Source organism: Peromyscus maniculatus, chromosome 21, assembly GCF_049852395.1.
Source record: "Peromyscus maniculatus bairdii isolate BWxNUB_F1_BW_parent chromosome 21, HU_Pman_BW_mat_3.1, whole genome shotgun sequence".
NCBI classification, from domain to species: domain Eukaryota; kingdom Metazoa; phylum Chordata; class Mammalia; order Rodentia; family Cricetidae; genus Peromyscus; species Peromyscus maniculatus.
In genome coordinates, this window is record NC_134872.1 from 39,594,119 (window position 1) to 39,621,948 (window position 27,830).

The following is a 27,830-nucleotide window of genomic DNA, read 5'->3' on the forward strand; positions in this document are numbered from 1 at the left end:
GGATCGCTCCTAACACCCTGGACCATCACTGACTATCTGCGCTTCCAGGCTTTAAGGATTGTGTTCCACCCATTGTCTCCACTAGAGTCCTATAAGGCTCAGCAAAATCACCTGCCTGGCCCAGCACCATCCGCATCTCTTCAATTGAAAACAAACAAACAAAACTCAATTCTATGTGACGTGTTCAGGACCAGAACCCCTTGGGCCTACACCTAGCTCCCAAACTCAACCATATAGACAGTATTTCCTTTTTATTCCTTCACTGTCCAATAAACATTTCAAGCGCCCTGATTAGGCATCAGGGACACAATGGAAAATTTTCACACCTGTCCAAACTGCTTCAAGGAAACAAGTGAGATGTCAGTTTTACAGACTGACAGTCTGGTAATCAGCAGGGCAGGCACCTCAGGGGACTGGAGAGTCTGTCTTTTAATTCACTCACTTATCCTCCTGTGAATATGACTTAAAAACCCTCAAATCTCAATGTGTGCCTTCCAGTCACATGAAAGAAAGGCTGATAGAAACAAAAACAGAAGCCGGGCATCCTGCAGGGCAGATGGCCTTCTGAAAGCATGAACGAAACCTCCTCAGACAGCTTTCAAAGGCAACCAAGGACCAGGACTCGGCTGAACAGCCCTTTCTTTCCCAAAGACCCTTCGTGCTCTGTGTCTGCAGGTTTCCAGGGCCTGCTGGTACTGTGCTGCAAACCCTGTGCTGGCCAGCACGGCTGGGCTCGGAGGACCCCAGTCCTCACCTGCCAGGCATTGCCTCAACAGTTCACAGGACACACACACACACACACCCCCATGAACCAGGTCCTTTTGCACGAGACACAGGTGATGACTCAGACTTCAACTGTGCCCTGCGATTGCCAGTACCGAAGACATGGTTCAAACTGACCGCTCACACTCTACCTGGGCCCCTCTTAGACCCCAAGGCCCATTCTCAGGGCTCCCTTCTTGTCCATTCTTCTAGGTTACCAAGCCCAGTACTGAATGAGACCAGTGGTCTCCTCCACAGATGGGCATCACATAATATAGGCTTCCGTGTTAATTTTTTTTTTGGATAGTAATGTCTATGAGTTCCAGGGCCCATGGATGGAGGAAGACGACACAAAGCAGGTTGTCATCAGTAGGAAAAGCCTAGTTGGGGATAGTCAACTGTATTTAAGTCCTTTCTATTTCTAGCAGACCACAAGGATGAACTGAAACTCTAGAGGGTGGTCACGAGGGGGCATGGAGCAGAGGAGTGGGCCCTTAGGGGAACCAATCCACCCCCATCACACACATGCATACTGTTTCTCACTCCCACAAGACAGAGCATGGCAAGTTTCTAATACACAAGACAGCCGTGTTTACTAGAAGTTTCCTTGAGATCACCCACAGGTAGAGGCTATTGGTGAAGGACTTCTGTGGTTTGTATACGCTTTGGACTTGCTCTAGGCCGCAGGTTGAATGCGGTGGTCAGGACCTGCGGGCGCCTTTCTTGGTTCTTCTTCTATAGGACGCCCCTGGCACTCACTGGGTTGTTCATATTTTCTAAAGTAGGGATGAACCCAGGGGAGAAAACAGAGGAAAGCAAGGTCATCTGGAGATTGGAGTCATATCAGACAGCCAGAGTCAGTGGTGATCGATATAGTCGATTCCACAAAGACAGGACACACACACACACACACACACACACACACAAAGCCTGGGAAACATTCCATTTTGAATGCTTATTAAGATCCAGACACTTGGAATTTTGCAGATGTCGAAACAGACTCGAAGGGCCAAAGAACAAAGCGATTTGTATTTGGTTCTTCTTTAATGGAAAAAACATGTGTTCAGCTGGCTTTGTGAGGGGGGCAAAAATGTGTTCCCAATTTCAAACCATCGCCTTAGTATTGATAAACATGGGCTGGTGGTCAATGGAGGTGTGCCAGCATTTGTTTGTTTGTTTGTTTAGTAAAGAAAGACTCCTGAATGCAGCTACATCAAGATTAAAACCTACAGAGACTCCGGTCTTCCAGAACAGAGGAAGCAAGTATTTAACATCTATATATCAAAGGCAAGTAGACCTCCACCTCCCACTCTGGAGGAGTTGAAGCTGGCCAAGGAATCCCTCCCACCCAGAGAAATTCCTTGGCCTTGTTTCACTCTCTTAAAGGATCCCATCACCAGAGTCACTCAAAGAAGCATGCCTTGTGGCTAAAGGAGACACGAGGCATTGCTCCTCTCTCTCATCTGTCTCGGGAGAAGTTCGATTATCAAAGGTCCCAATCAAAAACCACATATCAGTACATCAGAATGGATGACAGGTGCTGTCTTGGTTTCATCTCTGTCGCTGTGATTAAAAAAAAAATCAAATCTCAACTTCGATGAGAAAGCCAAGTATTTGAGCTCACAGTTCCTGGTTACAGTCCATCACCGCGAGGAAGTCACGGCAATAGAGCTTGAAGTAGCTGGTCACATGACATCCACAGTGAGAGCAGAGACAAATGGACATACGCACGTTCGCTTACTTGTGCTCAGCTCCATCTCTCCACTCTCACATAGCTCAGGGGCCGCCCTGCCTAGGCGACGGGGCTGCCCGTAGTGGGCTGGCTCTTCCCACTTCAACTAAGACAGCCCCACACGGACGTGCCCACAAGCCCAACCCAGTGGAGACGATGCCTCCTCACTGAGACTCTCTTCTCGGGTGGTTCTGTGTTGTGTCACGTTGACAATTACAGCTGACCGTCACAAGAGGCTCATCAGCTTAGGTACACATAATACCTCCTTCCAGGAAGAGAAGGAATCGGGAAAGAGTCAGAACATGGGTGCGGGGCGCGGGGGTTGGGGGGTGGGGGTTGGGGGGTGGGGTGAGGGGGTGGGGGTGGGGGGGGACGACGGGACGGGACGGGACGCTATTTCCTTGTTCTCAGGATTCTTTGAGGAGTCTCCCAACCTTTCTCCATGTCCTATAAAATAGAGATTCATTTCTCTAATCATCAGGAGGGCAAGACTAGAACAAATATGTTAGAGATGCATGGCCTGGCCATACTCCTGGGTGTTTTCTTCAAAGTAGCTACATAAAGTTCTGTCCCGAGGCCCTAGTAACCCCCACAGAGAAGCTTGAGTAGGCTCATTGGACAAGTATGTGGGCCCCGTTATGGTTGCTCCAACTCCGCCATCGCCAAAGCTTTCGCTTTGATCCCTATCTGAAACCTGGAACTTCTAGACTGGTTAGGGTGCAGGGGTGAATGGGATTATGCTTTGGGGATCGTGCTGGTTAGTTTTGTCAGCTTGTCACTATCTGGAATCAGCTGGGCAGAACTGCTTAATGAAGGATTATCCAGATCAGGTTGGCCTGTGGGCATATCTGTGGGAGATTGTTTTGATTGCATTCCGTGATATGGGAAGACCCAGCTAAAGGTGAATGGCATTGTTCCCTAGGTTTGGGTCCTGGACTGTATAAAACAGAAGATAAGCTGAGAGTCACTGTGGTCTCTGTCTCTCTCTCTCTCTCTCTCTCTCTCTCTCTCTCTCTCTCTCTCTCTCTCTCTCTCTCTCTCTCCTTGACTGTGGGGACAATGTAACCAGCTCTCAGGCTCCTGCTGCTGTGACATCCCCCATGATGACTGTTCCCCCTGGAACCATGAACAGAAATCAATCATTTCTCCCCAAAATTGCTTTTGGTTGGGGTATATTATCATAGCAACTGGACAGAAAGCTAAGGCAGGTACTCTCAGTGATAATGCTAGGGTTTCCACAAGAAGCAACTAGAAGGAGGCCCAGATCAGCAGTGTGAAGACACCAAGTGTATACAGCTAAGCTTGAAGCCACCTTGGTGACCCGGGCCAGCCACGGATACACACTTACAGTTTCATCTTTCCCAGCTTCCAGCAGAGCATCCAGGCAGCTAGCCTCTCCCACAGCCATTAGCTCAAAAGTCATTTTCTTGACCCAGCAGATGGCAGCAGCTATGGAGTGTTCAGTCACAACGATAGCACATTCCTGCCATTTCACTGGCTCTTCAGAAACCCTGAAAGGAACCATATGTAGCAGTCACCAGACCACGATTAACACTACCACACAAGTGTTAACTAGAGCGAGGGGCTGAGGAGATGGCCACTTAGCAAGAGGCCTACTGTGTAAGCACGAGGACCAAAGTTTGGTTCTTCACACCCACATACCAAGGCAGTGCATCACCATACACCGTAATCCCAAAAGTGGGGAGGCGGAGACAGGAGGATCCCTGGACCTGCTATCTAGCCAATCAGTGAGCTCCAGGTTCCATGGAAGACTGTCTCAACAAGGAAAAAAAAAATAAAGTGAAGAGCTGTTGTGGAATATTAGTTGAAGACATGTTACATTTGTTTATGCTGTGGAATATTTGTTTAATGATGCAAAGATGTGTTGCATTCTTTCATGTTGAATTTGTTTAACTCTGTGAAGCTGTGTTACTGTGCCTGCTTAAAACACCTGATTGGTCTAATAAAGAGCTGAATGGCCAATAGCTAGGCAAGAGAGGGATAGGTGGGGCTGCCAGGCAGAGAGAATAAATATAAGGAGAAAGAGAGAAGAGAGGATCAAGAAAAGGAGGATACAAGGGGTCAGCCACTCAGCAACACAGCCAGACAAGGAATAAGAAGGAAAGAAAAGATAAACAGAAACAGAGAAAGGCAAAAGCCAAGAGGCAAAAGATAGTTGGGGTAATTTAAGAAAAACTGGCTAGAAATATGCCAAGCTAAAGGCCGGACATTTATAAGAAAGAATGAGCCTCTGTGTATTTATTTGGGAGCTGGGTGGCAGACTCCCAAAAGAACAAAGAGTTTTAAAAAAAAGTGATTGAAAAGAGACACCTCTACACATCTGAACACACATGCATATGCACAGGATCATGTGCACATCCACACACAAACACTAGGAGAAATTTTCTTTTCTTTCTTTCTTCTTTTAGTTTTTCGAGACAGGGTTTCTCTGTGTAGCTTAGGAGCCTGTCCTGGAACTCACTCTGTAGCCCAGGCTGGCCTTAAACTCACAGAGATCCGCCTGCCTCTGCCTCCCGAGTGCTGGGATTAAAGGCATGCGCCACCACACCCGGCTGAGAAATTATTTTCTTAAACAGGCAGGATTATGAAACTATCTTTTATCAATAGCAAATTCAAAACAACTTACAGTATTATGGTTTACAAGCTGGTAGCAACTCATTGTTTTAGAATTTATTTCTAGTGACATTGTTCTCATTGCCCTCACAGAGTCTACCAACTATGATTTCTGGGTCAAAAATAGTACTGCTTTTAGTTCAGCAGAACATACATTTTAAAATCCCGAGAGCATTTGTTTAAACCATTTATTTAGAGTTTAGAAATGACTGAAGGGCACCCTCCCTCAAAAAGAGAAATGATTTGAATGTATCTGTGTTCATAATGCCGAGTAAGTTGACTTGGCTGTAGCTAATGCCCCATTGCTACAGGGAGAGCTGCCTCATACCTGGGTCCCCTTGGTGGGGCTTCTCTGGGTTGAGAGGTACACATGCTGTGGTAAACAGTCTGAGAAGGTAAAAGCTTTGTGCACATCAAAAACTCAATTCCTTCAATAACGTACCTGTGTCAAAAGGCAAGATCTGGACCAGAACCCCACCCACAAAGGCGTCCTCTATTTAGATTAAAGTGCATTATTCAACAGAGAACTCAATGAGGCACATTGCCCTCCACCCACTTATCCAGATGTTTGTTGTCAAGGAGGTGCAACCGCTGGTGTGTGTGGCTGAGAAGTTAGCACTGAGGCCCACATTCCTGTGGCTCCAAGAATCCATAAATAATCAATCATGACAACTCTAAATTAAGTGCAATTCTAGAAAGGCAACCACCTGTTGTTCTGATTAAAGGGGTTTACACTCATAAGAGAGGTCAATGTGTGTCACAAATTCAGTCTGGAAAAGAGAGCAGAAGTTGTGGCCTTTAATCATGTTATCCGTTCTAAAACGAGACTCGCACCTTCACTACATACACACATATATACACATATATACACATATATACATATCATATGAACGTGTAATTCATATTCTCATCTTTTGACCTGCCAGTGTATTGAAGAAAAGCAGGTTTCTAAATCTCTCTTACCACGAAACCTAAGGTGCCCCGAGAAAAGCAAATAAAAGCTCCCTAAGATTTATTATTCATCGTGGGTTTTCTGCTGAAATTGTATATTGTACGGAATTATGATAATCCTCCTCCTTTGCCATCAGGCTAACTGGGTTAGGGCTGCTGCTTAACTCTGAATATGTGCATGTCGGTATGAAGTTTCACGGAGACCAATGTTTCCACTGGGCACTCACCATATGATGTTGAACTTGGTGATGAGAGCCACCTGCTCCTGGAGGACCATTACCAGAGCATCCTGGCACAGATTAAGCTCCTCCATCAGAACGTCACTGAGATCCAGTACTATGGTGATGCTCTGTTCCAGGATGACACCAAAAATCTGCCGACTCCCGCTGGTAAGCCAGTCCATCCGCTGCTTATAACTCTCCACGGCTTGTGTTAAACAATCCACAAACGAGTAGATCAGCTCTGACTTCGCTGTCAGCTGAACGAAAATCAGAATGGAAAAAAATCAAAAACAATGAGACGGTGGCAAAATAAGCAGTTAGACCCACAGTCACTGTGACTGGAGCTGTGCACCTAGAAGGAGTCTGTGGTGGCCTTCGAACTCCACAGGACCCAGGAAGGAGATTCCAGCCTCTCAGAAAGATTATGTGATCTCTTTAAACTGTACTGCTAAAAAAAAAAAAAAAAAAAAAAAAAAAAAAAAAAAAAAAAAAAAAAAAAACTTGCAGGTTTTATCTTACTTTATTTTATATATATACTATATATATATCCAGAAAACAGCCAGGGCCACTTTTAAAACTGAGTAGAAGAAAGAAATACCAGCCAAGACTTTTAAAACTGAGTAGAAGAAAAACCAGCCAAGACAGAATTTTTTTTGAAGTCTCACTAAAAAGTTTTCCTGTGTAAAACACTGCAAAGTATTTCTGCAAACATCTCCAATTCCTTGTAAAAACAGCAGCCCAGTTACTCCTTCTAATGGTTGTGACTTTTTGTCACTTTGCCTGCTCTCTCCTCCACCAGCCTCGCCTGTACCTGGGTCACCCCGTTCGTTATTCACAGCTGCCACTGATAACTTCGGGATGCCCCCAAAGGTGACAGAGACTTGCAGGCAGCATCTTGTATGTACAGTATACATCCTTCAAGCAGACCAGGCAAGGAGACCTGGCACCCAATGCAAGGCCTTTTAGAGAGCAAAGAGGTAGACAACAGAGAAGTAGAAGGAAAAGCTATGGCCTGTGCTATGAGAAACCAACGTTTAAAAGATCTGGTAAAGTCCTTCCCGTACCCCATCTGCATCTCCACTTCTCTCTTGAGCTCGCTCCTCAAGGGCCAGCACCACTGGTGCTGGGGGCGGCTTTGCGCATGCTCAACAAGTGCTTTTCCATTGAGCCACGCCCCCCGCCCCCCTGCTATACCTCATTTCCTGTTTTAAGACCTCGTTATGAGACCATGTTGTGGAGCTATTTCCTACACTGTGGAGGAGGGACCGCACTTGATAACTGAGCTGTAGGGATGCAGCTTGGCTCATCACCCATGCGTGGTATAGTGGGCTTTTCCCCCATGATGCAGTTACCATTGAGTCCCTTATGCTCCTTTGAGTAACCCCTGTAAATTCCCTGGGTCACTAAATTAGACTTGGGTGGAACCCTTTCTTTTGTCTGTCATCGGTGCCCTATCTGGGGTTCGACACGTTTGTTAGCGCCCCCTAAGAAAAGTCACCGCACAGAAGGATCTCAGGGGATGTCTGTGGGTGTCTGTGGACAAAGACATCTGTTCCACTGCTCTGCGGGGATTTTAATATGGACCAGTTAAAAATGGATCTAGTGCACCAAACTCAGAAGAGCAATTTAAAAATATTAAATATAGTCAGCCCTCCCTATCCACAGGGATAATCAGATTCAACCAACGTAGGGTAGAAAATATAAAAAAAAAAAAAAAGTGAACTGCATAGATGATGACTATGAACAGGCGTTTTTATTGTTATTATCCCCTAAACAATATGATGTAAGACGTATTCACACAGCTTTTATATTGTGTTGGGTATTATGAGTCACCTAGAGATAACTTAAGGTATAAAGGAGAATCAAATAGGTTTTAAGCAAATACCATGCTCCGTCATAACTGAATTGAGCATACTGGATTGGGATATCTGTTGAGGATTGTGATGGATATTAATTGACTATGTCTGGAATCAGCTGAAACCCAAGCAGCTTGGCACTCCTGTGAGGGATTTTCTTGAATGGACCATTTAAGATGGAAAGGCCCACCCTAAATCTGGGCTACACCTTCTGGTCCACATGAAAGGACAGGGAAGAGAGAAGCTTTTTCTTTTTGCCTGCTTGTCCCCTCACTCCTGCTGGCAAGTTCATCTATCCTGTAGCTGAGGAATTCCTTTGCTGGTGTTAGGGCCCACTTCTTTTTTCTTTCTTTCTTTCTTTTTTTTTTTAAGATTTATTTATTTACTTATTTATTTATTTACTTATTATGTATGCAGCATGTATGACTGCAGGCCAGAAGAGGGCACCAGATCTCACTACAGATGGTTGTGAGCCACCATGAGGTTGCTGGGAATTGAACTCAGGACCTCTGGAAGAGCAGTCAGTGCTCTTAACCTCTGAGCCATCTCTCCAGCCCAGGGCCCACTTCTCTAGGATTCCAATGTAGACAAAAGACCAGCAGCTCTTCGGAATCCTGAGACATCTAGTGGATGATGGACTGACATCTCATGGACTGAACAACTACAAAATTTTGGCCTTTTCATCTGGAGGTGGTCATTGTTGGAGAAGCTGGACCAAAGTCTGTGAACCACTATAATAAGTCCCCTTTTAAAAAAATATTCTTTCTACTAATCCTATTCCTTTAGACAACCTTGACTAACCCAGGGGTCCTGGAAAGGCCCTCTGAGTTCCAAGGGATGGCTGTTTTAGAAAACCACAGTCCTGGTGGTACACAGATGTACCTTGACATAGGTAAACATCTACTTCTGGACAGGATGAAGCATGTGTCTCCAACAAGACCATGAGCTCCAGTTGTGGGTCCCAGTGTCATATGAGTAAACTCTCGGACTGGAGGGCTCCACCTGCTAACCCTGCCCCTAGTCTCCACTGGGTAACTTCAGAGAATGTCATAGTGTCTTTTCTTTACCCTCTATTTCAAAGTAAGACAAAGTGATGGTACGTAGTCAAGAGCTGATTATCAAGCAGCTGATCTAGAGCTTCCTGCTCTCCACCTCTTTCAAGCCATGGGCTTTCCCTCCCCTGTGCTTAACCACACATCATCGCTCTACCACTGCCCAAAGAAAACCTGAAGCCAGCATCTCCACAACCCCCAGGATCTTTTGTTGTTGCAGTTATTTTGGTTTTCAAAACAGCATTTCTCTGTGTAGCCCGGCTGTCTTGAGACTTCCTCTGTAGACCAGGCTGGCCTCGAACTCAGAGATCCACCTGCCTCTGCCTCGTGAGTGTGGGGATTAGAGGTGTGCGCCACCACTGCCTGGCTAACCACCACTACCACCCCCCCCCACCCCCGGGGATCTTAATGTGACTACAGCCTCTTTTCATGAGACCTGGCCACTGCGGGAACTCTGACTTACATTGTAGAGTCTGCCGTCCTCTGCTGTGTAGAACTGTGGGAACAGGCCGTCAGCATACCGGGAAGCCACGAGTCTCCTCAAAGAAGTCACATAATCTGTATTTTTATAAAGACAATCAAGACGCTATATCAGCAGAGCTCCTCGTGTTTATTTTCAAACATTTTTCTCAATAAATTTTGATTCTGTATTCTGTCCCAAGTCATAAAGTCTTTCTGAGAACTATGACAAATGTAAGTGCTTATGACATGCAGAATCCTCAAAATCATGAGTGAATAGAGAGGAAGAACGAGCTCCATTATCTAGCTCTTTGCTCAGGCGTGGATTTAAGTCAAAAGAAAGTCTTTATTGCACAGGGACAAATAGCCAAACAAATGGAAACACATGAACTATGAACCATAGGCTGAGGGGCCCCCCAACTGGATCAGGCCCTCTGAATAGGTGAGACAGTTGATTGGCTTGATCTGTTTGGGAGGCATCCAGGCAGTGGTACTGGGTCCTGTGCTCATTGCATGAGTTGGCTGTTTGAAACCTGGGACTTATACAGGGACACTTGGCTCAGCCTGGGAGGAGGGGACTGGACCTGCCTGGACTGAGTCTATCAGGTGGATCTCAGTCCTCGGGGGTGGCCTTGATCTGGAGGTGATGGAAATGGGGGGTGGGCTGGGGGGAAGGGGAGAGGGGCAGGAAGGGGGAGAACAAGGGAATCTGTGGCTGTTATGTAGAACTGAATAGTATTGTTAAAAAAAAAAAAAAAAGAAAAGAAAGTCTTTATTAGCCAACCTGAGACTACAGTGGGTGCTTGGGATTGCAGTGTAACAATGAGCCTTTCTCAAGATGAGTTTTTAAACACAAAAACCATGTTCTTGGTTGATTTACTTCAGGTAACAAGAACAGTTAGTCGAAGCAGAACTACAGAAGCCACAAAGCAAAGTTAGTTCACTTAGAGACACAAAGTCCAGAGCTATGGACTTTGGTGGATTAGGTCCTTGTTTTCATTTTTGGCAGGTGGTGCTGTCCACATTCTGAGTTTTACAACCTGAATGCCATGTGTGCTAAGGTCTGGGAGCCTACTAATGTCTGGGATCCTGATACACTTTTATCTAGAACAATTAGGGCAGAGTTCAAAATCACAACATGAACATTGTGTGTAACGCCTGAAATTTTACTGGACTCAACTTACAAAAAAATTACTAGGCATGGTAACTCATTCTTTTAATCCTAACACTTGGGAGGTAGAAGTAGGAGAATGAGGAAATCAGAGCCAGCCGAATACATATTAGACTGTCTCAATAAACCAAAAATAGGGGCATAGACATGCACACATGTAAGCACACAGGAGCATGTTACACTACACATGCACACCACACTACACACATGCAGATGAAAATTTCAAAATGAAAACTTGATTCTTCAATTGGCCACAAATAATGAGTACATGTAAAACTTCAACTTAGGTCCGACCTACTGCTCAAGTTTTGATTCATGACTTAGTGAAATGAAGTGAGGAAGTAATTGATCCAGGAGAGCCAAGCATGATGTCAGAACCACAAGGTTTGCCCGAGGCTTGAGAAAGGTAGGTCAGTAGCTGGATGAAATGCACACTGAGTTCTGCATCAAACGACTACTGGATTATTTGCTCAGCTGTGCAAATATCTAGGCATATGCTCTACCTAGCACCCTCCGCATGTCAGGAGCAAGGCATACTGGATGGGAATACAATGTTGCCTAAAATGCATGTCTAATCTTTCATGGAATTGCCAGTAGACCACAGAGCCTCTCAGGATGAACTATGATGGTTGGGAGGAAGAAAGGGGGAAGGCTTCTCAGAGACATCCTTATAATAATGATGACTTCACTAAAATTTTGACAATCAATCCCAGAGATTGTATTCTTGACTATAGCGCTATCTCTGCCCTGAGTCTAGGGAGTCAGCCTCTTCACCACTAGGTTGCAGGAGTGTGCCACTACACTGGCTTTTTATGTGGGTGCTGGGGATCCAAACCCAGGGATTCCCAGCTCTGAAGAGGAAGGGAATAATTCTCTTTAGGAAGAAAGAAAGGAGGTGTCTTGATTAGTTTTTTTGTCAGCTTGACACAGCTTGAGTCATCTGAGAGAAGGAACTTCACTTGAGAAAATGTGCCCATCGGATTGGCCTGTAGACAAGCCTGTGGGGTATTTTTCTTGATTAATATTTAAGATGGAAGAGCCCAGCCCACTGTGGGGAGGGTGCCATTCTTGGGCAGGTGGTCCTAGAGTATATAAGAAAGCAAGCTGAGCAAGCCATGAGGAGTTAAGCCAGTAAGCAGCACTCCTCCAGTTCCTGCCTCCAAGTTCCTGTCCATCTTGAGTGCCTGTCTTGGCTTCTATATTAGTTAAATTTTTATTACTGCGATAAAACACAACGACCAAAAAGGAAGAGTTTGTTTGAGCTTAGGGTTCCAGGGAACTAGAGTTCATAGTGACAGGGAAGTGTGGCCTGGCAGAAATGGTAACAGGAACAGGTGAGAGCTCACCTCTCAAACTACAATGATGTACTTCCTCCAACAAAGACACACCTCCTAAGCCTCCTCAAATAGCACTACCAACTGGGGACGGAGTATTCAATTGCCAGATATTATGGGGGACATGCTCATTCAAACCACCAACAGTTTCTTCTATGGGAGTCCGTACCTGGGGTGTTATACGATGAATAAACCCTTTCCTCCCCAGTTGCTTTTGGTCATGGTGTTTATCACAGCAATAGAAACCAAACTAAGATGTGTCATGGCCGGTGCAGGGGGGGGGGGGGTGGCTGGAGAACTGGTTCAGGGGGTGAGAGCATGTACTGCTTTTCCTGAAGACCTTAGTCTGGTTCCCAGCCTCCGTATTAGGTGGCTCACAACCACCTGTAACTCCAGTTCCAGGGGGGACCTGTCACCTCTGGCCTCCTAGGGCACTGCACTCATGTACACATACCCCCACACACATACACCTAATTAAAAATAATTTTCAAAGAAATCTTTTAGAAAGAAGAGGAAAGGAAGCTATGAAGATGCCTCAGCGAATAGAAGGCACCTGCCACCAAGCCCCATGACCTTAGTTCAATCCCCCGGACTCACACGGTAGAGGAGAAAGATGACCTCTACCCTCCACTCACATGCCATGGCACATGCACACACACACACACACACACATGAACAAACAAATGATTTTTAAAAAACCCTAAAAAATAAGAAACAAAGGCAGTAAGGTCAAGGATACATTTTTACAGCCTCCTTAGCCAGGTTGGTCCCAAATCACAAGAGCTGTGATAAGATGTAAAGCCTTAAATCCAACTCTCTCATCGGCCAAGAGTAAAGAACAGATAGTTTCACTTTATCAATAACCCCCTCAACAGATCTGCAGACTCTGAAATCTCTAGTTCTGAGATTTCAGCTTCTTACCTCACACTGATTCAGGAACTTCAAGTCAGCAACCTCAGTCTTTCTTTGCCAGAAGCATCTATCCTATCTCAACTCCGAAGAGGGGCGGTTTGTGGAGGCAGGAAGAAGCTAAGTCTGTGCAAGGCTAACTTAGGCGACGGAAACGCATTGTGAGTTCTGCATCCAACAACAACAGTGTGGATCTTATTGGCTAACCTCCACACAATTATAAACCCGAAATCAAATGCAAAGACATCTGTCTAAAGGTGTTAAAGAGCAGTCAGAAACAGACAAAACCTGGACTTCTCTCCATCCTCGAAAGGAAGGCACTGGCTGGTGAGACGGTCTGTGTTTAGTGGGGGAGAATTTGGAGTTTGGGTTCTGTCAAGTTCGCTTCCAGTTAGAATAAAAACCTGCTTTCCATCTATGGACTAATAAAAGTAATCAGACGGTGGTGTGCCTACACAGTGATACTGGATGGCTTATTCTTGTTCATTGAAGACCGTGACTGTGGCATTAGATTGTTTATTTGAGCTGCTGCTGCTGCTGCTGCTGCTGCTGCTGCTCCTGCTCCTCTGCCCTGTACATCCCTGACTCCTCCTCCTGCTCCTCTGACTCCGCCCCATCTGACTCCTCCTTTTCCTCTTCCTCTGCCCCCTGCTCCTCTGACTCCACCCCCCTCCTCTGACTCTTCCTCCTGCTTCTCTGACTCCGCCCCATCTGACTCCTCCTTTTCCTCTTCCTCTGCCCCCCTCATCTGACTCCCCCTGCTCCGCTGACTCCGCCCCCTGCTGCTCCTATGCCTTCTCTTCCCTCTCTTTTTCTGTCTCCTTCTTTTTCAGATGTGTGTGTTTTACCTGCATGTGTGTCTGTGCACTACATGTATGCCTGGTGCCCAAATTGGCAGGAAGAGGGAGTTGGACTCCCTGGGACTGGAGTTACAGATGGTGTGAGCCACCACGTGGTCTGGAATCAAACTCTGATATTCTCCCCTGCCGAGCCACCTCTCCAGCTCCTGTCTGCTTTTAATGTGAGCACTTAGAGCTATAAACCTCCCCGCTTAGAGCTCCCTTCACTGCGTCCTCCAGGTGCTGGAAGGCTGTGCTGCTGTCCCCATGACTGTAGAGAGCTTTTAGGAGTCCCTCCTTGATTTCTTCAATGACCCACTGATTGTCCAAAATTATGTTGTTCAAATATTGTGTGCTTGTATAATTTCTACCGTTCTCTTGCTGTTGATTTCTTGTTTCATGTCATTCTGTTCTGATAAGATACAAGAAATCATAAACACACACACACACACTCAAAAGAAAAACAATGGGCAGGCAAGATAGCTCGTCTAGTAAAGATGCTCACTGCCAAGCCTAACTGAGCTTGATCCCTGGAAGAAGAGAACCAACTCCAGCAAATTATCCTCTGGCCTCCCCATTCACACTGTGGCACCTGTGCATGTGCGTGCACACACACATGCACATACACATCACACACACACACACACACACACACACACACAAATGCATGCACACACAGAGAAATAATTTTTTTAAAAAAACTATGAACACCCAAAGAACAAATAATCCAATCAACAAATGACCAAATAAACAGATGCTTCAAATGAAGTACAATTAACCAATAACTATATGAAAAAAAAAATGTTTAACCTCTTTAGTCATCAGAGAAATGCGAATCAAAACTAAGCAGACGTTCCATCTCACCTCAATCCAAATGGCTATCATGCAGAAAACACCAGCCCAGAGATTCTGGCAGGCGTGCAGGGACAAGGGGATCTGTGTGCTGCTGGTGGGGACGTAAGTCAGTCCAGCCATGATCGGATGGAGGTTCTCAAAACACTAAGAACAGAATTACTACATAATCCGGGTACCACTGCCAGGTACGTGCCTGAGGGAATTAGTCAGCTGGCAACAGGAACACTGTCACACCTTCATTCCCCACAGCCCTGTTCTCAAGAGCTAAAGCTACAGAGCCCGCTGTGCCCATTGGTGAGCGAGCCAATGCACAGAGAAGATGCGGTGTGCATCCAGTGGAGTATCATTTAAGCAGAAAGAAGAAAGCAGTTGTGCTGATGACAGAATCAGAGGACATCGTGTTAAGTGAAATAAGCCAGGCTCAGAAAGATAAGGATCGCATTTTCTCTCACATGCAGAGTAATCAAGGACTAGAGAACATTCAAAAGAATGGAGACTATTTGGGAGGTAAAGAGAGGTTATAAGAGGGTTATAGGGGTGAGAATACAGTCAAAGAACATTAAATGTATGTATGGAAGTGTCACAAAACCCATTATTTTGCCACTAATAAATTTTTTTCAAGATAGAAAGGAGAAATGAGCCACATTCCCTTGCTAAATGTTCTTTTAAAAAAAAAAAAATAGAATAATCAAAATTTAAAACTCAGTGTATGGGCTCAGGAGCAAAACCAAGAATAAATGAACTTGAAGACAGAGCAATAAAAAAAATCCAGTCTAAACAAAAGATACAAAAATAGGCTGACAGATATGAAAAGGGGCAGGGCCTTCAGTGTGGTCTCCAGCTTGTGAAGTAAGAATGAGGAAGAAACAGGCAGCAATGGCTTTTAAACGGTGGACAACTGGGGTGGGTTCAGTGGTAGGACACTGGTACAGCATGCATTAGCCCCTGGGTTTAACGCAGGAACAAAACCCGACCAAACTAAGGGTAAATTCATTCACAAAAATTACTAAATATATGGACAACGCACTCTCAATGCTCTTGACCTAAACAACACTTACAAATATTCTCGAACAATGTGGAACACTCATTCTTTTGTATGGGGGTGGGGCATTCACCACAGTAGATGGTGAGACACAGATCCAGAGCCTGAAAATTCACAGGTGATATTCTGTGGACTCAATAGCGTTTAGTGTAAAAATCATCTCGAACAAGATATCTTTACAAGTCCTAAGATACCTGGCAAGTAAATAACACAATTCTGAAAAACAAATGTATCCAAGAAAAGAACCACACACAAAGATATTTTTAACTCAGTAAATGGTGAGAACACTACTAACAATGGAGAGTTCAAGACCAGTTTGAGTCACAATGCAAATTCCAGGTTAGCCTGGACTATATAGCAAGACATCTCTCAAAGAATGAGAACAAACAGGGTGAGGTGGTGAACGCTTTTAATCCCAGCACTTGGGAGGCAGAAGCAGGAGGATCTCTGTGGGTTCAAGGCCAGCCTGGGCTACAGAGTGAGTTCAAGACAGCCAAGGCTACACAGAGAAACCCTGTCTTGAAAAACCGGAGACCCTGCCTCAAGAAAAATAAAAACTAAATAAAATAGAACATTTCTAAGAAAAAAAAAAAAACAATAATAAAATCCCAGCACTCAGGAGGCAGAGTCAGGTGGATCTCTGTGAGTTTGAAGCCAGCCTGGTCTACAGAGTGAAGTCCAGGATAGCCAGAGCTACACAAAAAAAAACCTTGTCTTGAAAAACAAAAGTGAAAAATAAATAAATAAATAAATAAATAAATAAATAAAATTATTTATAAAGAGAAATGAAAATCATGAATATTAGAAATAAAAGGTGGCATCGATGTAGATTCTACAAACAATAAAAGCCCATTAAAGAATATCATCAACAATATTTTCTTAATATATTAGAAAACCATAGGCAAACTCCCAGCCTATAAGTATGTAAATAGCACACAGCCGTGCTAGCTCACGAGAGGGAATACACAAGAAGGCAGAGCACTGGAGAGCAAAGTATTGCATTCAGGGGACTCCAGGTCAGCCTGTAGCAAACGCATGACCTAGACTTCAAACAACGACCACAGGACTAGCTGCCAAGAGAGATGGCGAGGAATTCAGATTCAAAACATGGTATTGCTGGCTGCTGAATATTTGTTTTGTAGACTAATTCGGAATTGCCTAATAATTGGAATTGTCCTAAGGGTATGCCTTTCATATACCACGTTACAGATGTGTTAAAGAACATACTTCCCATGCAGTGGGCTGTCTCTCACACTGACACTCAGTGGTGCTGGTTTCCAGGTCTCACATCTCAGTAATGCCTCAAGTCAATGCAGTATCCAAAAAATACAAATAAAAATACTCTCACACATGTTCATTACCGAGAGATAAGAACCAGCATGGCAGCTAGAACATTTGGAAACATATTCATCTGGGCTGGTGAGATGGACCAGCAGATGACCATGCTTGCTGTCAGCCTGACAACCTGAGTTGGATCCACAGAACCCACGTGGGAAAAGGAGAAAGCTGAGTCCCACAAGTTGTCCTCTGACCTCCACGTATGCACACTCACACCCTCACGTGGACACACATGCACAAGAAATAAATTCATTTTTTAAAACTGAAAAAATGGATGAGCCATTAGACCACTGATTAAGAAATGCACGTTCTTCCCGAGACAGTACACAGCTACTGTCTTAATCAATAAAGCAATTACTTCCATCCACCTGAAAGGGAGTTGTGAATCCCAGACGATAACCAAGACCTCTGCTGGGGCATGCGTACATAAAAGTAATTTCTGCCTTTCCATTACAAAGAATTAAATTGGGGCTGAGACAACGGCTCTGTTGGTAAAGTGCTTGCCAAAGAAACGTGAGGACCTGAGCTCAGATCTTCAGCACTGGGCAAGGCATGGGGCAGGGTGGTGCACACCTTTAATCCCAGCACTGGAGGGGTGGAGAGAGCTGGTTCTCCAGAGCCCACTGGCTGCCAGCCCAGCCAGCTGCAGGAGTTCGGGTTCAATGAGAGTTCCTGTTTCAAACAATAAAGCAGGTAAAGGGACTTTGCCACCAAACCTGGGGACCTGAGCCCGATCTCCAGGACCCACGTCATGAAAGGAGAGAACTGACCCCACCACCCAGCTAAATAAATAAAATGTAATGAAAATGGTTTTTTGAGACAGGGCCTCATTATGTAGCCCAGGCTGGCCTGGAACTCTCTATATAGACCAGGCTGTCCTTGAACTCACAGATTTGCATGCCTCTGCCTCCCAAGTACAGGGATCAAAGGTCTGGTTTCCAGGTCTCACGTCTCTGTAATGCCTCAAGTCAATGCGGTATCCAGTGGGTATCCACACCCAGCCAAATTATTAATTAATTAGCTAACTAATTAATTAAAATGGAGTCAAGACACGATGCGGAAATCTTATCCCCTCACATACTTACACACATACACATGTAGCACACATATACACACAACTCCCCCAAACACAAAGAATGAAACTAATGGTGTTTGGAAGAGGGCTTAGGGGTTAGAGTACTTGCTGCATAAGAATAAGGTCTTGAGTTTTGATGCCCCCCAAGAACCCATGTAAAAAAGCCGGGCATGTCTACACATACCTGTAACCTCAGTTGTTTTAGTTAGGGTTTCTAGTGCTGCAACAAAACACCATGACCAAAAAGCAAGTTGGGAAGGAAAGGGTTTATTTGACTCACACTTCCACATTGTAGTCCATCACTGAAGGAAGCCAGGACAGGAACTCAAACAGGGCAGGAACCTGGAGGCAGGAGCTGATGCAGAGATGCTGCTTATGGGCTTGCTCCACATGGCTTGTTCAGCCTGCTTTCTTATAGAACCCAGGACCACCAGCCCAGGGATGGTATCACCCACAACTGGCAAGGCCCTCCCTTCATCAATCACTAGTTAAGAAAATGCCTTACAGCCAACTCTTCTGGAGGCATTTTCTCAATTGAGGTTCCCTCCTTTCAGATAACTCTAGCTTGTGTCAAGTTGACAGAAGACTAGCCAGCGCGCCAATGCTGAGGGTGGGAAATAGGAGACCAAAATTTTGACAGAAGTTGGTGGTAAAAAGCTGTGAGCTCCAGGTTCAGTGAGAGACCTTGTCTTGAGGAAATAAGGAATATAGAAATAGAGGGCAACACCTGACCTACTTCTCTGGCCTACACACACGTGCACATCCACACACATGTGCATACACACATATACATACACACAAATGAAGTAAAGCAGCACTAATATTGAATCTGTGCAGTTATAGTTGTATTTCTATATGATGTGTATATATTGGGGTGGACCACAAGTATTTTCCCCTGACAGAGATGTGGAATCCAAACAAGTGCAGAGGCCTGTGATCTCTCAGGAGCTGAGGTAGGCTCCCTGAAGGCCATCTGTGAGTACTGTACCTTCACACTGTGGGAATCCAATCTGTGCCAAGATCTGCTTCAAGGTCAGCTTCTTGCTCTTAAGCCCATGCAGCTGAAGCCATTGCTCAGACGAGATGAGACTGTGCTCTGCCATGCCTGTCTTGGTGGTGTTCTGTCTCTCCAGCCTCTGCGGCTATTCCTCCGGGACGACAGAGGAAGATGATCCTAATTCCTCCATCTCTAAGTCAAGACCCGAGTCACAAGGGACCTCCTGCAAGGAAAATTGTCAAGCTCAGGGCTTCTGAAAACATGGCGGGGTAAGGATCTAACATCGACATCACCATTGACTTACTGTAAAACAGTAAATATTTACTATAAAATAGTGAAATATAGTATAGTGATGAAGTGGGATTTTATTTACCCATTGAAATGACAGTATTGATGCATACTACCAGGTGTACATACATTATATGTGTACATAAATATGTGCTGTGAAGCATCTAGAAAGATAAACACCAATGGGTCTGCAGTAGAAGGATGTGCAGTCTTTGTCTTTCCCATGGTGTTTCAGTTTTTGCATTATTTGAACATTTCTAAAATGGGATTTATTTTTATAACTAGAAAAATACAGGACTCTTCCATTTTGGAAAATAAACACAGTCCCTGGAAGCCATATTACACACCTGCATACTGATTATATTCACACGGAATATTTTGAACCCAAGGATAAAGAAGAGAGAAAAAAAAAAAAAAAACCGAGGTGGACTAGCTAACTGGAGGTGATGGCAGGTCAACTCCACCAGAACACACAGCTCTACATCCCGAACGCTTTGTTTTCTGGGGCTTCGCTCTAACATTGGACTTCATCATTCTGGCTAGTGGAACCAGCTGTTCTGGGATCAACTGGACTCAAAGCAATATGCAGCATATTAAACTCATCTCAACTGACCTAAATATAGCTAGTGTCCTCAAGAGGAAGAGACTGCCCAAACTGTAATACAGTCTTAACCTGCACAGCTGGGCAGGGCCTGAGACAGGGAGCAAGTGTAACCTTGTAAGACCAGAGTCCGCCAATTGATATCAATAACTGGGTGCAACTAGAAGGCTCTAATTACCGTACACCCAGTGTTCGGTGTTTAAAAATTGTTTTCCCAAGACTGTGAAGCCTTCTCAATAACAAACAGACTCCCCTCTCCAATTTCCAAACCTCGATTTCTAGGGACTGGAGAGGTGGCCCCAGTTAAGTGATTGTTACATCATGAGGATAGGAGTGCAGATCCTAACCCTCTTGTGACCAGCCAAGAGTGTCGCCCACACATCCTCACATATACTCACAGACACACATGCACACATATGCGTACATGTGAAAATAAATCTTTTAAAAAATATATAAATAAAAAAATGAAACTAATTTTCTTCAAAATCTTAGTGTTATGACATGGAAATTTAGTCAAGCACAAAAATCAGGTGGCCCCAAGCCAGCGACGATTTAAGAAGTTAGAAGTTAGAAGAGTGAATAGCACACACTTAATGCTTTGACATGTACAGTACAGCATACATTCTTATAACAACCTTACGAGCGGGATGGCTCAGTGGTTAAGGAAATGTTCTGTTCAGAGGACTCACTCAAACTGGATAGCTCACAAGGGCTCTAAGGGATCTGACGCCCTCTTCCAGCCTCCAAGAGTACTGCATTTGTGTGCATGAACCCACACTCTGATACATCTGGATACGTGTAATATTTAATTTAAATTTTAAGAAAATCAATCCGAAACAGCCTTATGAGATAGATAGGACTCATGTTAGGGATGCAGAAACCAAGACAGGGAGGGTAAGCAGACTGGCTCACCATCTCACAGCCAGTGAGAGAACTGCCTGAGAGTCTGGCCCGGGCCCTTCAACTTAAGAGTCCCTGTTCTAGGACTTCTATTATGGTAGGAACAAACACCCGCAGCAGCAGCTTCCTTTTGTCCTCAGCCTTTGGGCTGAGCGCTTTCTTTAGTACTTCCTCACAGATCGCTCTTGAACACCGCGGGGAAGCGGTGTTAACACACTGCTTGCGCCCGAGGAATCAGAAGCCTTGAGAATTTAGGGAGCCTTTTCACAGGTTCTGTCATAGCCAGTGAGCAACAGGATCGGGATTCAAAGCCATTCCTTAGCCACTTTGTTACCATTCGAGCGAAGTGCTCTCTAGTGTGACTTCCGAGGCCTCAGGCAGAGAGCACTAACCTTGATTCTCATGCCGCGGGCTCAGCTCCCAAGCTGTGAGTGATAATGATTCCGTGTTTCTGTGAATTTGTGCTATCCATAGAGGGTCACTTCCAACGGTCTACAAATCCACATGGTTGGGGAGACTCTTACCTTGTCGGGACAAGGTTACAAGACTCATTTCAGTGGATGCATGACAAGATGACTTGAAGAGCATCATGATGGGGAGGGGGGGGGGGACACATTAGAATCAAAACTCAGCGAGAGCCTGGAGTGGTGCTCCATGCCTGTAATGCCAGCACTCGGGAGACTGGGGCAGGAGGGTTGAGATTTGGTTGCCAGCTGAGGTACATAATGAGACTGTGTCTCAATAACAAAACAAAAATCAAACAAATTCTTAGCAAACTTCAGCATAAGCCTGTCCTGTTACTATAGCAACTGACTTCGCCCCTCTAGAATAACGCACCTGCATGACACAGTAATCCGAGGCTGCTGTGCCCAAATTTGTATTGTGTGTGTAGAAGCACTTAATCTTTGGGAAAGAGCTAATTTAAAAAAAAAAAAAGTATTTTTTTCTAGTAACTGTCTTTGTTTCATGATACACTTTTACTCCAAGCACTTTTTCTGTGTGTGTGCATAGTGTATGGTGTGTGTGTGTGTGTGTGTGTGTGTGTGTGTGTGTGTGTGTGTGTGCATATGGAAACCAGAAGCCAAAGTTGATATCTTCACAAATCACTCTCCGCCTTACAGTTTGAGACAGGGTCTCTCCCTGGGCCTGGAGTTCACCCATTGGCTAGACTGGCTAGCCGTGGGATTCCAGGAATCCTCCTGTCTCTGCCTCCCAAGGCTGGAATTGCAGGTGCTGCACCTGGCTTTTTACAAGGGCGCTGAGGATCCAAACTCGAATGCCTATGTCCAGCAGCAAGTACTGTACTAACTGAGCCAACTCCCCACCCCCTCCAGGGATTTCTCTAATCCCTAATATCCAATCATCCTGGGCTGTGACGTCTAGAATAAATCAGAGAGCATGGAGACAAGCGCAGACCAATATGCTTGAACCTGTTTTTGAAGATCTGTCCACTGAGACGACTCGCCTTAGGTTTTAAAGGGAGTGCTTTTATACAAACCACCCTAATTAGGTTTTCTCACAGACATTTACAACCTTAAAGACTGGTACAAAGAGGCACGCCTTTGGTTTTTTAAGCCAAAGGGAAACATTCTTTAATTTGTTTGAATTTTCATTCAATTAAAAAGAACATGTGCTTGGATCCTTTACAAAGCAACTGAATCCTCCAACTTGGTTACAGCACATGTCCCAGCCCCTTTGGGGGCTCAGACGACTGTATGTAAAGTTAATTTTTTAGAAGATGTGGCTGGCTCTGTCGGAGCTGAGGAGCTGTGTGAGTCACTGGGGTTTTATAGCCTGAGAAGGTTTATACACCTGAAGAGAAAGGATCTGGCAAGTGACCCAGAGCCAGAGAAGATGAGGAGAGAAAGTATCTCCCAAGAGAGGGGATGAAGGGCTGTCTGTCAGACCAAGGAAGCCCGCAGGGGCACGGGCCTAACCAGTGTCCTCCACACATAGCCCCCCTGCTTTCCTCTCCAGGCTGACAGCCATTGCCCAGTGTGAAGTCTTAACCTTCAGCCCCTGTGTCAAGAGCTTCTTCTTCCTTCACTAAAGTTCTAAGAGTGCTCTGAGCAAGCCTCAAAAGCCTACCTACCTTTGGAAAAAAATGTATTTATGTGTCAGTCTGTTTGCCACATGTATGCAGGTGCCCTTGGAAATCCTGGAGCCAGAATTACAGACTGAGAACCAAAACTGCATTCTCTGGAAGAATAGCGACTCTTTTAAACCATTGAGCTGTCTCTCCAGCCCCCAAAGTCTAGTTTTTACTTTGAGGCTTCTTCCCTGTGGCCTCAGACACAGGTCTGTCCTCTCTAGACTAAAATGAAGTTTGATGGCTACAGAGATAGGCTATATATGAATGTTGTCAGTACATTATTGTGTAATATGCACAACATATAGTATTGAGATGAGTTAAATCTACCACTCACAGCAACTGAGAAAATCCTGATTGTCTTCAAGCAAGGCAAAGATCAGGTTCTAGGAAAGTTATGATCAGGAAATAGCTATCCTTTTAAACACAGACACACTGTTTTCTGGGTGTGACTATGCTGTTTGTTTAGTGTGATTACTCAGGAGTTTCCTCTGAGGCAGGGAAGCTCAGAAGTCAGTATTATCACTGATGGGCACTGCTCTACAGTGTGAGATAATTTGTTACTAGTGGTAGGGTTTTTGTTGGTTTGGTTTTTGATGTCTTGAGACAGAGTCTGACTATGTAGCTCAGGCCAGCCTTGAACTTGTAGCATCCCCCTGCCCTAGCCTCCTGAGTGCTGGGATTACAAGTATATACTACCACCTCTGGCTGTCCTCAGTTTTTAAAATTAGAATTGTCTAACAAGCCATAGAGTTCAAGGATTTCCTGAGTATAGGAAGGAAGTAAAGCCTGAGCTGAAGCCATAGTCAGGCAAAGCTCCTGGGAAAACAGAAAGATTAAAATGGTCAAAACCTGTAATCTCAACACTGGGAGACTGAAGCAGGAGGACTGTGAGCTTGAAGCCAGCCTAGGGCTACACACACACACACACACACACACACACACACACACACACACACACGGGGGGGGGGGCAGTGCACAAATCCAAAAGCCTCAACCAAAAGAAGTAAGAGCCCTTCTATGTCTGATGTTGGTCTGCCCATAGTGAGAAGCCAAGAGACATCCCATCGCTGTCCATGCCTTTGGCCAGAGTCTAACTTAGATTAATTCAGGTTAGACCCTTGGTAAACTTCATAATCAACACCTCCAAACTTCCTTTATCTTTACTAGTTTCTAAAAAAGAAAATCTGGGCTGGGGTGGGTGTGGGGTGTGTTGTGGGCGCTCTGAACTCTGATTCTTCTGGGAAGAAAGGAAGCCAAGATGATGTTCTATGTTGTAGCCTGTTACAATTCTTAACAACCCCTCACCCCATCTTTCTGACCTTAAAAGGCAAAGCTAGGCTCAGGTCATCACCTCAGAAAAACGTGGGCAGAGTTAAGGAGATCGAAATGGTCTGTCTCGTTGCTGAGAGAACAAGACTGAGAACTGAATATCTAAGAGTCTGAGTGCTTCTGTGGTGCAGGTCACCGATGAGAAGAAGCGGGGAGCTCCTAAGAAGATGGAAGGAATGACTACACGAAGTTGAATGTCCATATTAAAGAGAGAAAGTGATGTGTGGGTGAACATCCCAGAAGAATTGAACTGGAGGCAATCAAAGGCTTTCGCCAGACTGAAAATTGCAAACAGCTTCCGCTCAAGAAAATTTGCTTTGGATTTGGGTTCTTAGTTTCTATCATTGCTTCTTAGAAATAAGTTTCTAATATACTGATTAGTGTGCTACACCCTCTGATTACTGTTAGCTTGTGGACAGACATGCCTTAAGGAGCTTGTTGTCCATCAAATGGCTGAGATTCTGCAGGGAGTGAGGACGGCGAAAGCCCTCTGTGTAAGAAGGGCTCATACATGTCTGCGACCCTGACTCTGAAACCTACTTATCCTGGCCGCTGCTCTTTCTCAGCAGAAGCGAGACCAGCTTGGAAACTGCACACTTGTTTTTCCCTACACAACCGGCTGGAAACCTGGAAGGCTCTGACCTGGAAGAAAGATGTCCCACACTTACTAGGTAATCTGTCAGCCGCAAAGCCAGGCAGCTCGAGTTCAGCAGAGTCCCTCCCACCCTCCAGGGACTCGCTGACCCGAGCAGGAAGGCGCGACCAGCATCCCACTGCTGGACAAGGCTGTGACTCCCGCTGGCGCTGGCGAAGGGTCCCTGGTCCCGGGGAGCAGGGTTGCAGGAGTCCAGTCTCTGTTGACGACCGCATCGTCGCGGTTGCTAGGACACCACCTATCACAGCGTGGCTCGGGATCTGGCTCCGCCCACCACTGCGCCCGGCAGAAGGAGTAAAGAGGAGCTGGAGGCAGTGGGATACTGGTGTTGTGGAACCAACAGGAACGATCAGGGGCCACTACATCGACCGGGCTTAAGGCTCGTCCTCTATGCCTGACCGTGGGAAAGTTGACAGTAGCGAATATTAAGAATTAGGTTAACAAACAAATACAAAGATGGGCAGAAGTACAGGCAGGACAGAGCTAAGGGAAAAAGACCGGCAGAAGAAGCAGGAGACGCTGCCGGCTGAAGGAAGCCTATTCTCTCACGTTGTTTCAGGAAGATCAGCCCAGCTTGCGTCTTTTGTGTTGATTCCCTCCTCGGTGTTATAGAGAGATCTCTTCTTCGTTACATGGTTGAGGGAAAGAAACGTGGAGTTGAAGCAGTTCATTACAGGTGCTCGCTCAGCTTATGGGGCGCCGGTTGAGCAGAGACAGAAGGGGCCGTCAGATGAGCGTTCACAGTTTTGCCAGATGGCAACTCTGGATGCAAGGGCTACCATGATTTAAAAAAAAAAAAAAAAAAAAAAAAGATTGTAAATGAAACCTCCTGAAAAGAGGCTGTGTCTGCTGATGGACCGATTAGATTTTCAGTTCTGCAGAGAGGTTGGAATGTTGCAGGTCTAGAGGTTAGTTACCTTATCTTGGGCCAGTTCTAGCCCTCAGGGACAGCCATTCCTTGCCACGTGTGTTGGAACTAACATCTTGAGACTAACAGATAGAAATCTTTTAGAATCTATTATCCTAGCAGACAACCAGACTCCTCCAGTCCAAAGCTAAGAATGTCATCACAGAGCATCTCCAGCCTGGAGGGAAACTTCCCCCATCTTGCTGCTCCTGCCTCTCTGGTGTACCCTCCGGTGTATTTTAAACTTGCCTTGATTTATGATGCTCTTTGTCCTGTAAAACTATAAAAGCTTCGTGAAACTGCTTCCACGCTGGAACACGAATTTGAGGTGAACTAAATCTGTGTTCCCAAGCCATAGTCACGCAAATGACTCTGGAATAAACTCTCTCATCCCCTTTGAGATGAGCGTTGCGGTGTTTGATATCTAGGAGTAATATTCCTATAGGGATTGTCTTCTCTGCTCTACTTCTTTGGTGTTTGCCTTACAAGCCCACAAATGGCTCCGAATGAAAATCTATAATTCTTCAAACACTCGCACAGACAATTGTGCTTATGAAAATCTGTTAATAAAAGATTCCACAAGCAAGTATTGCCTTAGTGTTCAGATATTAAATTATGTTTTAGATTTTAAAACCGAAGAGCTGACCAGATCATTTGTTGAGTTTTTACAAGCATACTGTTAATCCTACCGGTCCACAATCAGACCACTACCACAATTTACAGTCAAATTTGAAGCAAGTGTTCATTAAATACTGGCCAGTTGGATGGACTCTAACTAGGTCCATCTCTGGGTTCCTAGAAAATGGCCATGAGTCACGTTTTGCAGAAGCTTAAAAAGGCAACCCTATAAGGTCACCGTATTTCTCTTAATATCCAATGGGCAAGCGAATATCCTGATGCATTTCCTGCCCACGTACCTCCCACCCACTTGTGTTCAAGCACATCTGGTGTACTTGTGTCAAACTCATTTAGGGGAGTGAAACCATGTGGCTTGTTATCGCCCATAAACAATAGCATTTCAGTAAGTATCTGTCCTTGGGCCAGGGGCTTGCAGGTTAGAGGTATTTTTGTTTAATGGCTCTCTTAAGCACAGTAATTAAAACTTAAAACACAACTTTGGCTCTCTCACAAAACCCATATGTTTGATTATTTATTTGTGTGTGTGTGTGTGTGTGTGTGTGTGTGTGTGTGTGTGTGTACATGTGTGTGGTAGTGGATGCAAGTGTGGAAGTTAGAGGACAACTTGTGGGACTTGGTTCTTTTCTTCTAGCCTGTGGTTTGGAGGGAGGGGTGTTGAATTTAGGTTGTCCAATTTGATAGCAAGCACCTTTACCTGCCAAGCCACATCGATGGCTCCATTTCTTGGTTTTGGGGTCAAAAATGTAATAAAAGATAACTAACCTTAGAAATAATTCTGTCTCCAACAGAGAAATCTACTGCATCCTCGGGGGTTCATTTTTTCTTCATTCTTTTATTGCCTTAGTAATTTAAAAAAGTATTGAAAGGTTTGATTTTTAATTACAAGTTATCCTGTAGAATTATTAGATCACATACCTTTGGCTACACAAATACCAGCTTTGTATCCACCCCACCAAAACAAAACAAAGCCGAACAATTTACACCAGCCACATTGCCACAATCATCACTCTGTTCACACCCTGCAAGGGCCTTGGGGGTGGCAGAGAGCAGGTAGCCCAGTGTCCTTCCCACCCTCCCACCCCCAGTCTCACCAAGCAGTCCCACTTCACCCCCACCCCATGCTTTCCCCCTTTCCTGGGACACTTGCCATAGCCACACAGAGTCACTGTGGTTGACTGGGACTCCCTTAGAT

At 45.1% G+C, this 27,830-nt stretch overlaps 1 protein-coding gene across 3 annotated transcripts in view; it reads right to left on the reverse strand.

The window, feature by feature from the left end:
- Positions 1 to 25,313, reverse strand: part of Vwa3b (von Willebrand factor A domain containing 3B) — a 195,408-nt gene extending 170,095 nt beyond the window's left edge. For all 3 annotated transcript variants that reach the window (XM_076557482.1, XM_076557483.1, XM_076557481.1), the window contains exons 1-5: positions 25,106 to 25,313; positions 19,219 to 19,450; positions 9,672 to 9,766; positions 6,307 to 6,557; positions 3,843 to 4,005 (exon numbers count right to left, since the gene is read on the reverse strand). In XM_076557482.1, coding sequence (XP_076413597.1) covers positions 3,843 to 4,005; positions 6,307 to 6,557; positions 9,672 to 9,766; positions 19,219 to 19,333 — 624 coding nt within the window. In that variant the 5' untranslated portion in view covers positions 19,334 to 19,450; positions 25,106 to 25,313. The remainder of the gene's footprint in view (positions 1 to 3,842; positions 4,006 to 6,306; positions 6,558 to 9,671; positions 9,767 to 19,218; positions 19,451 to 25,105) is intronic.
- Between the last annotated feature and the right edge of the window lie 2,517 nt (positions 25,314 to 27,830).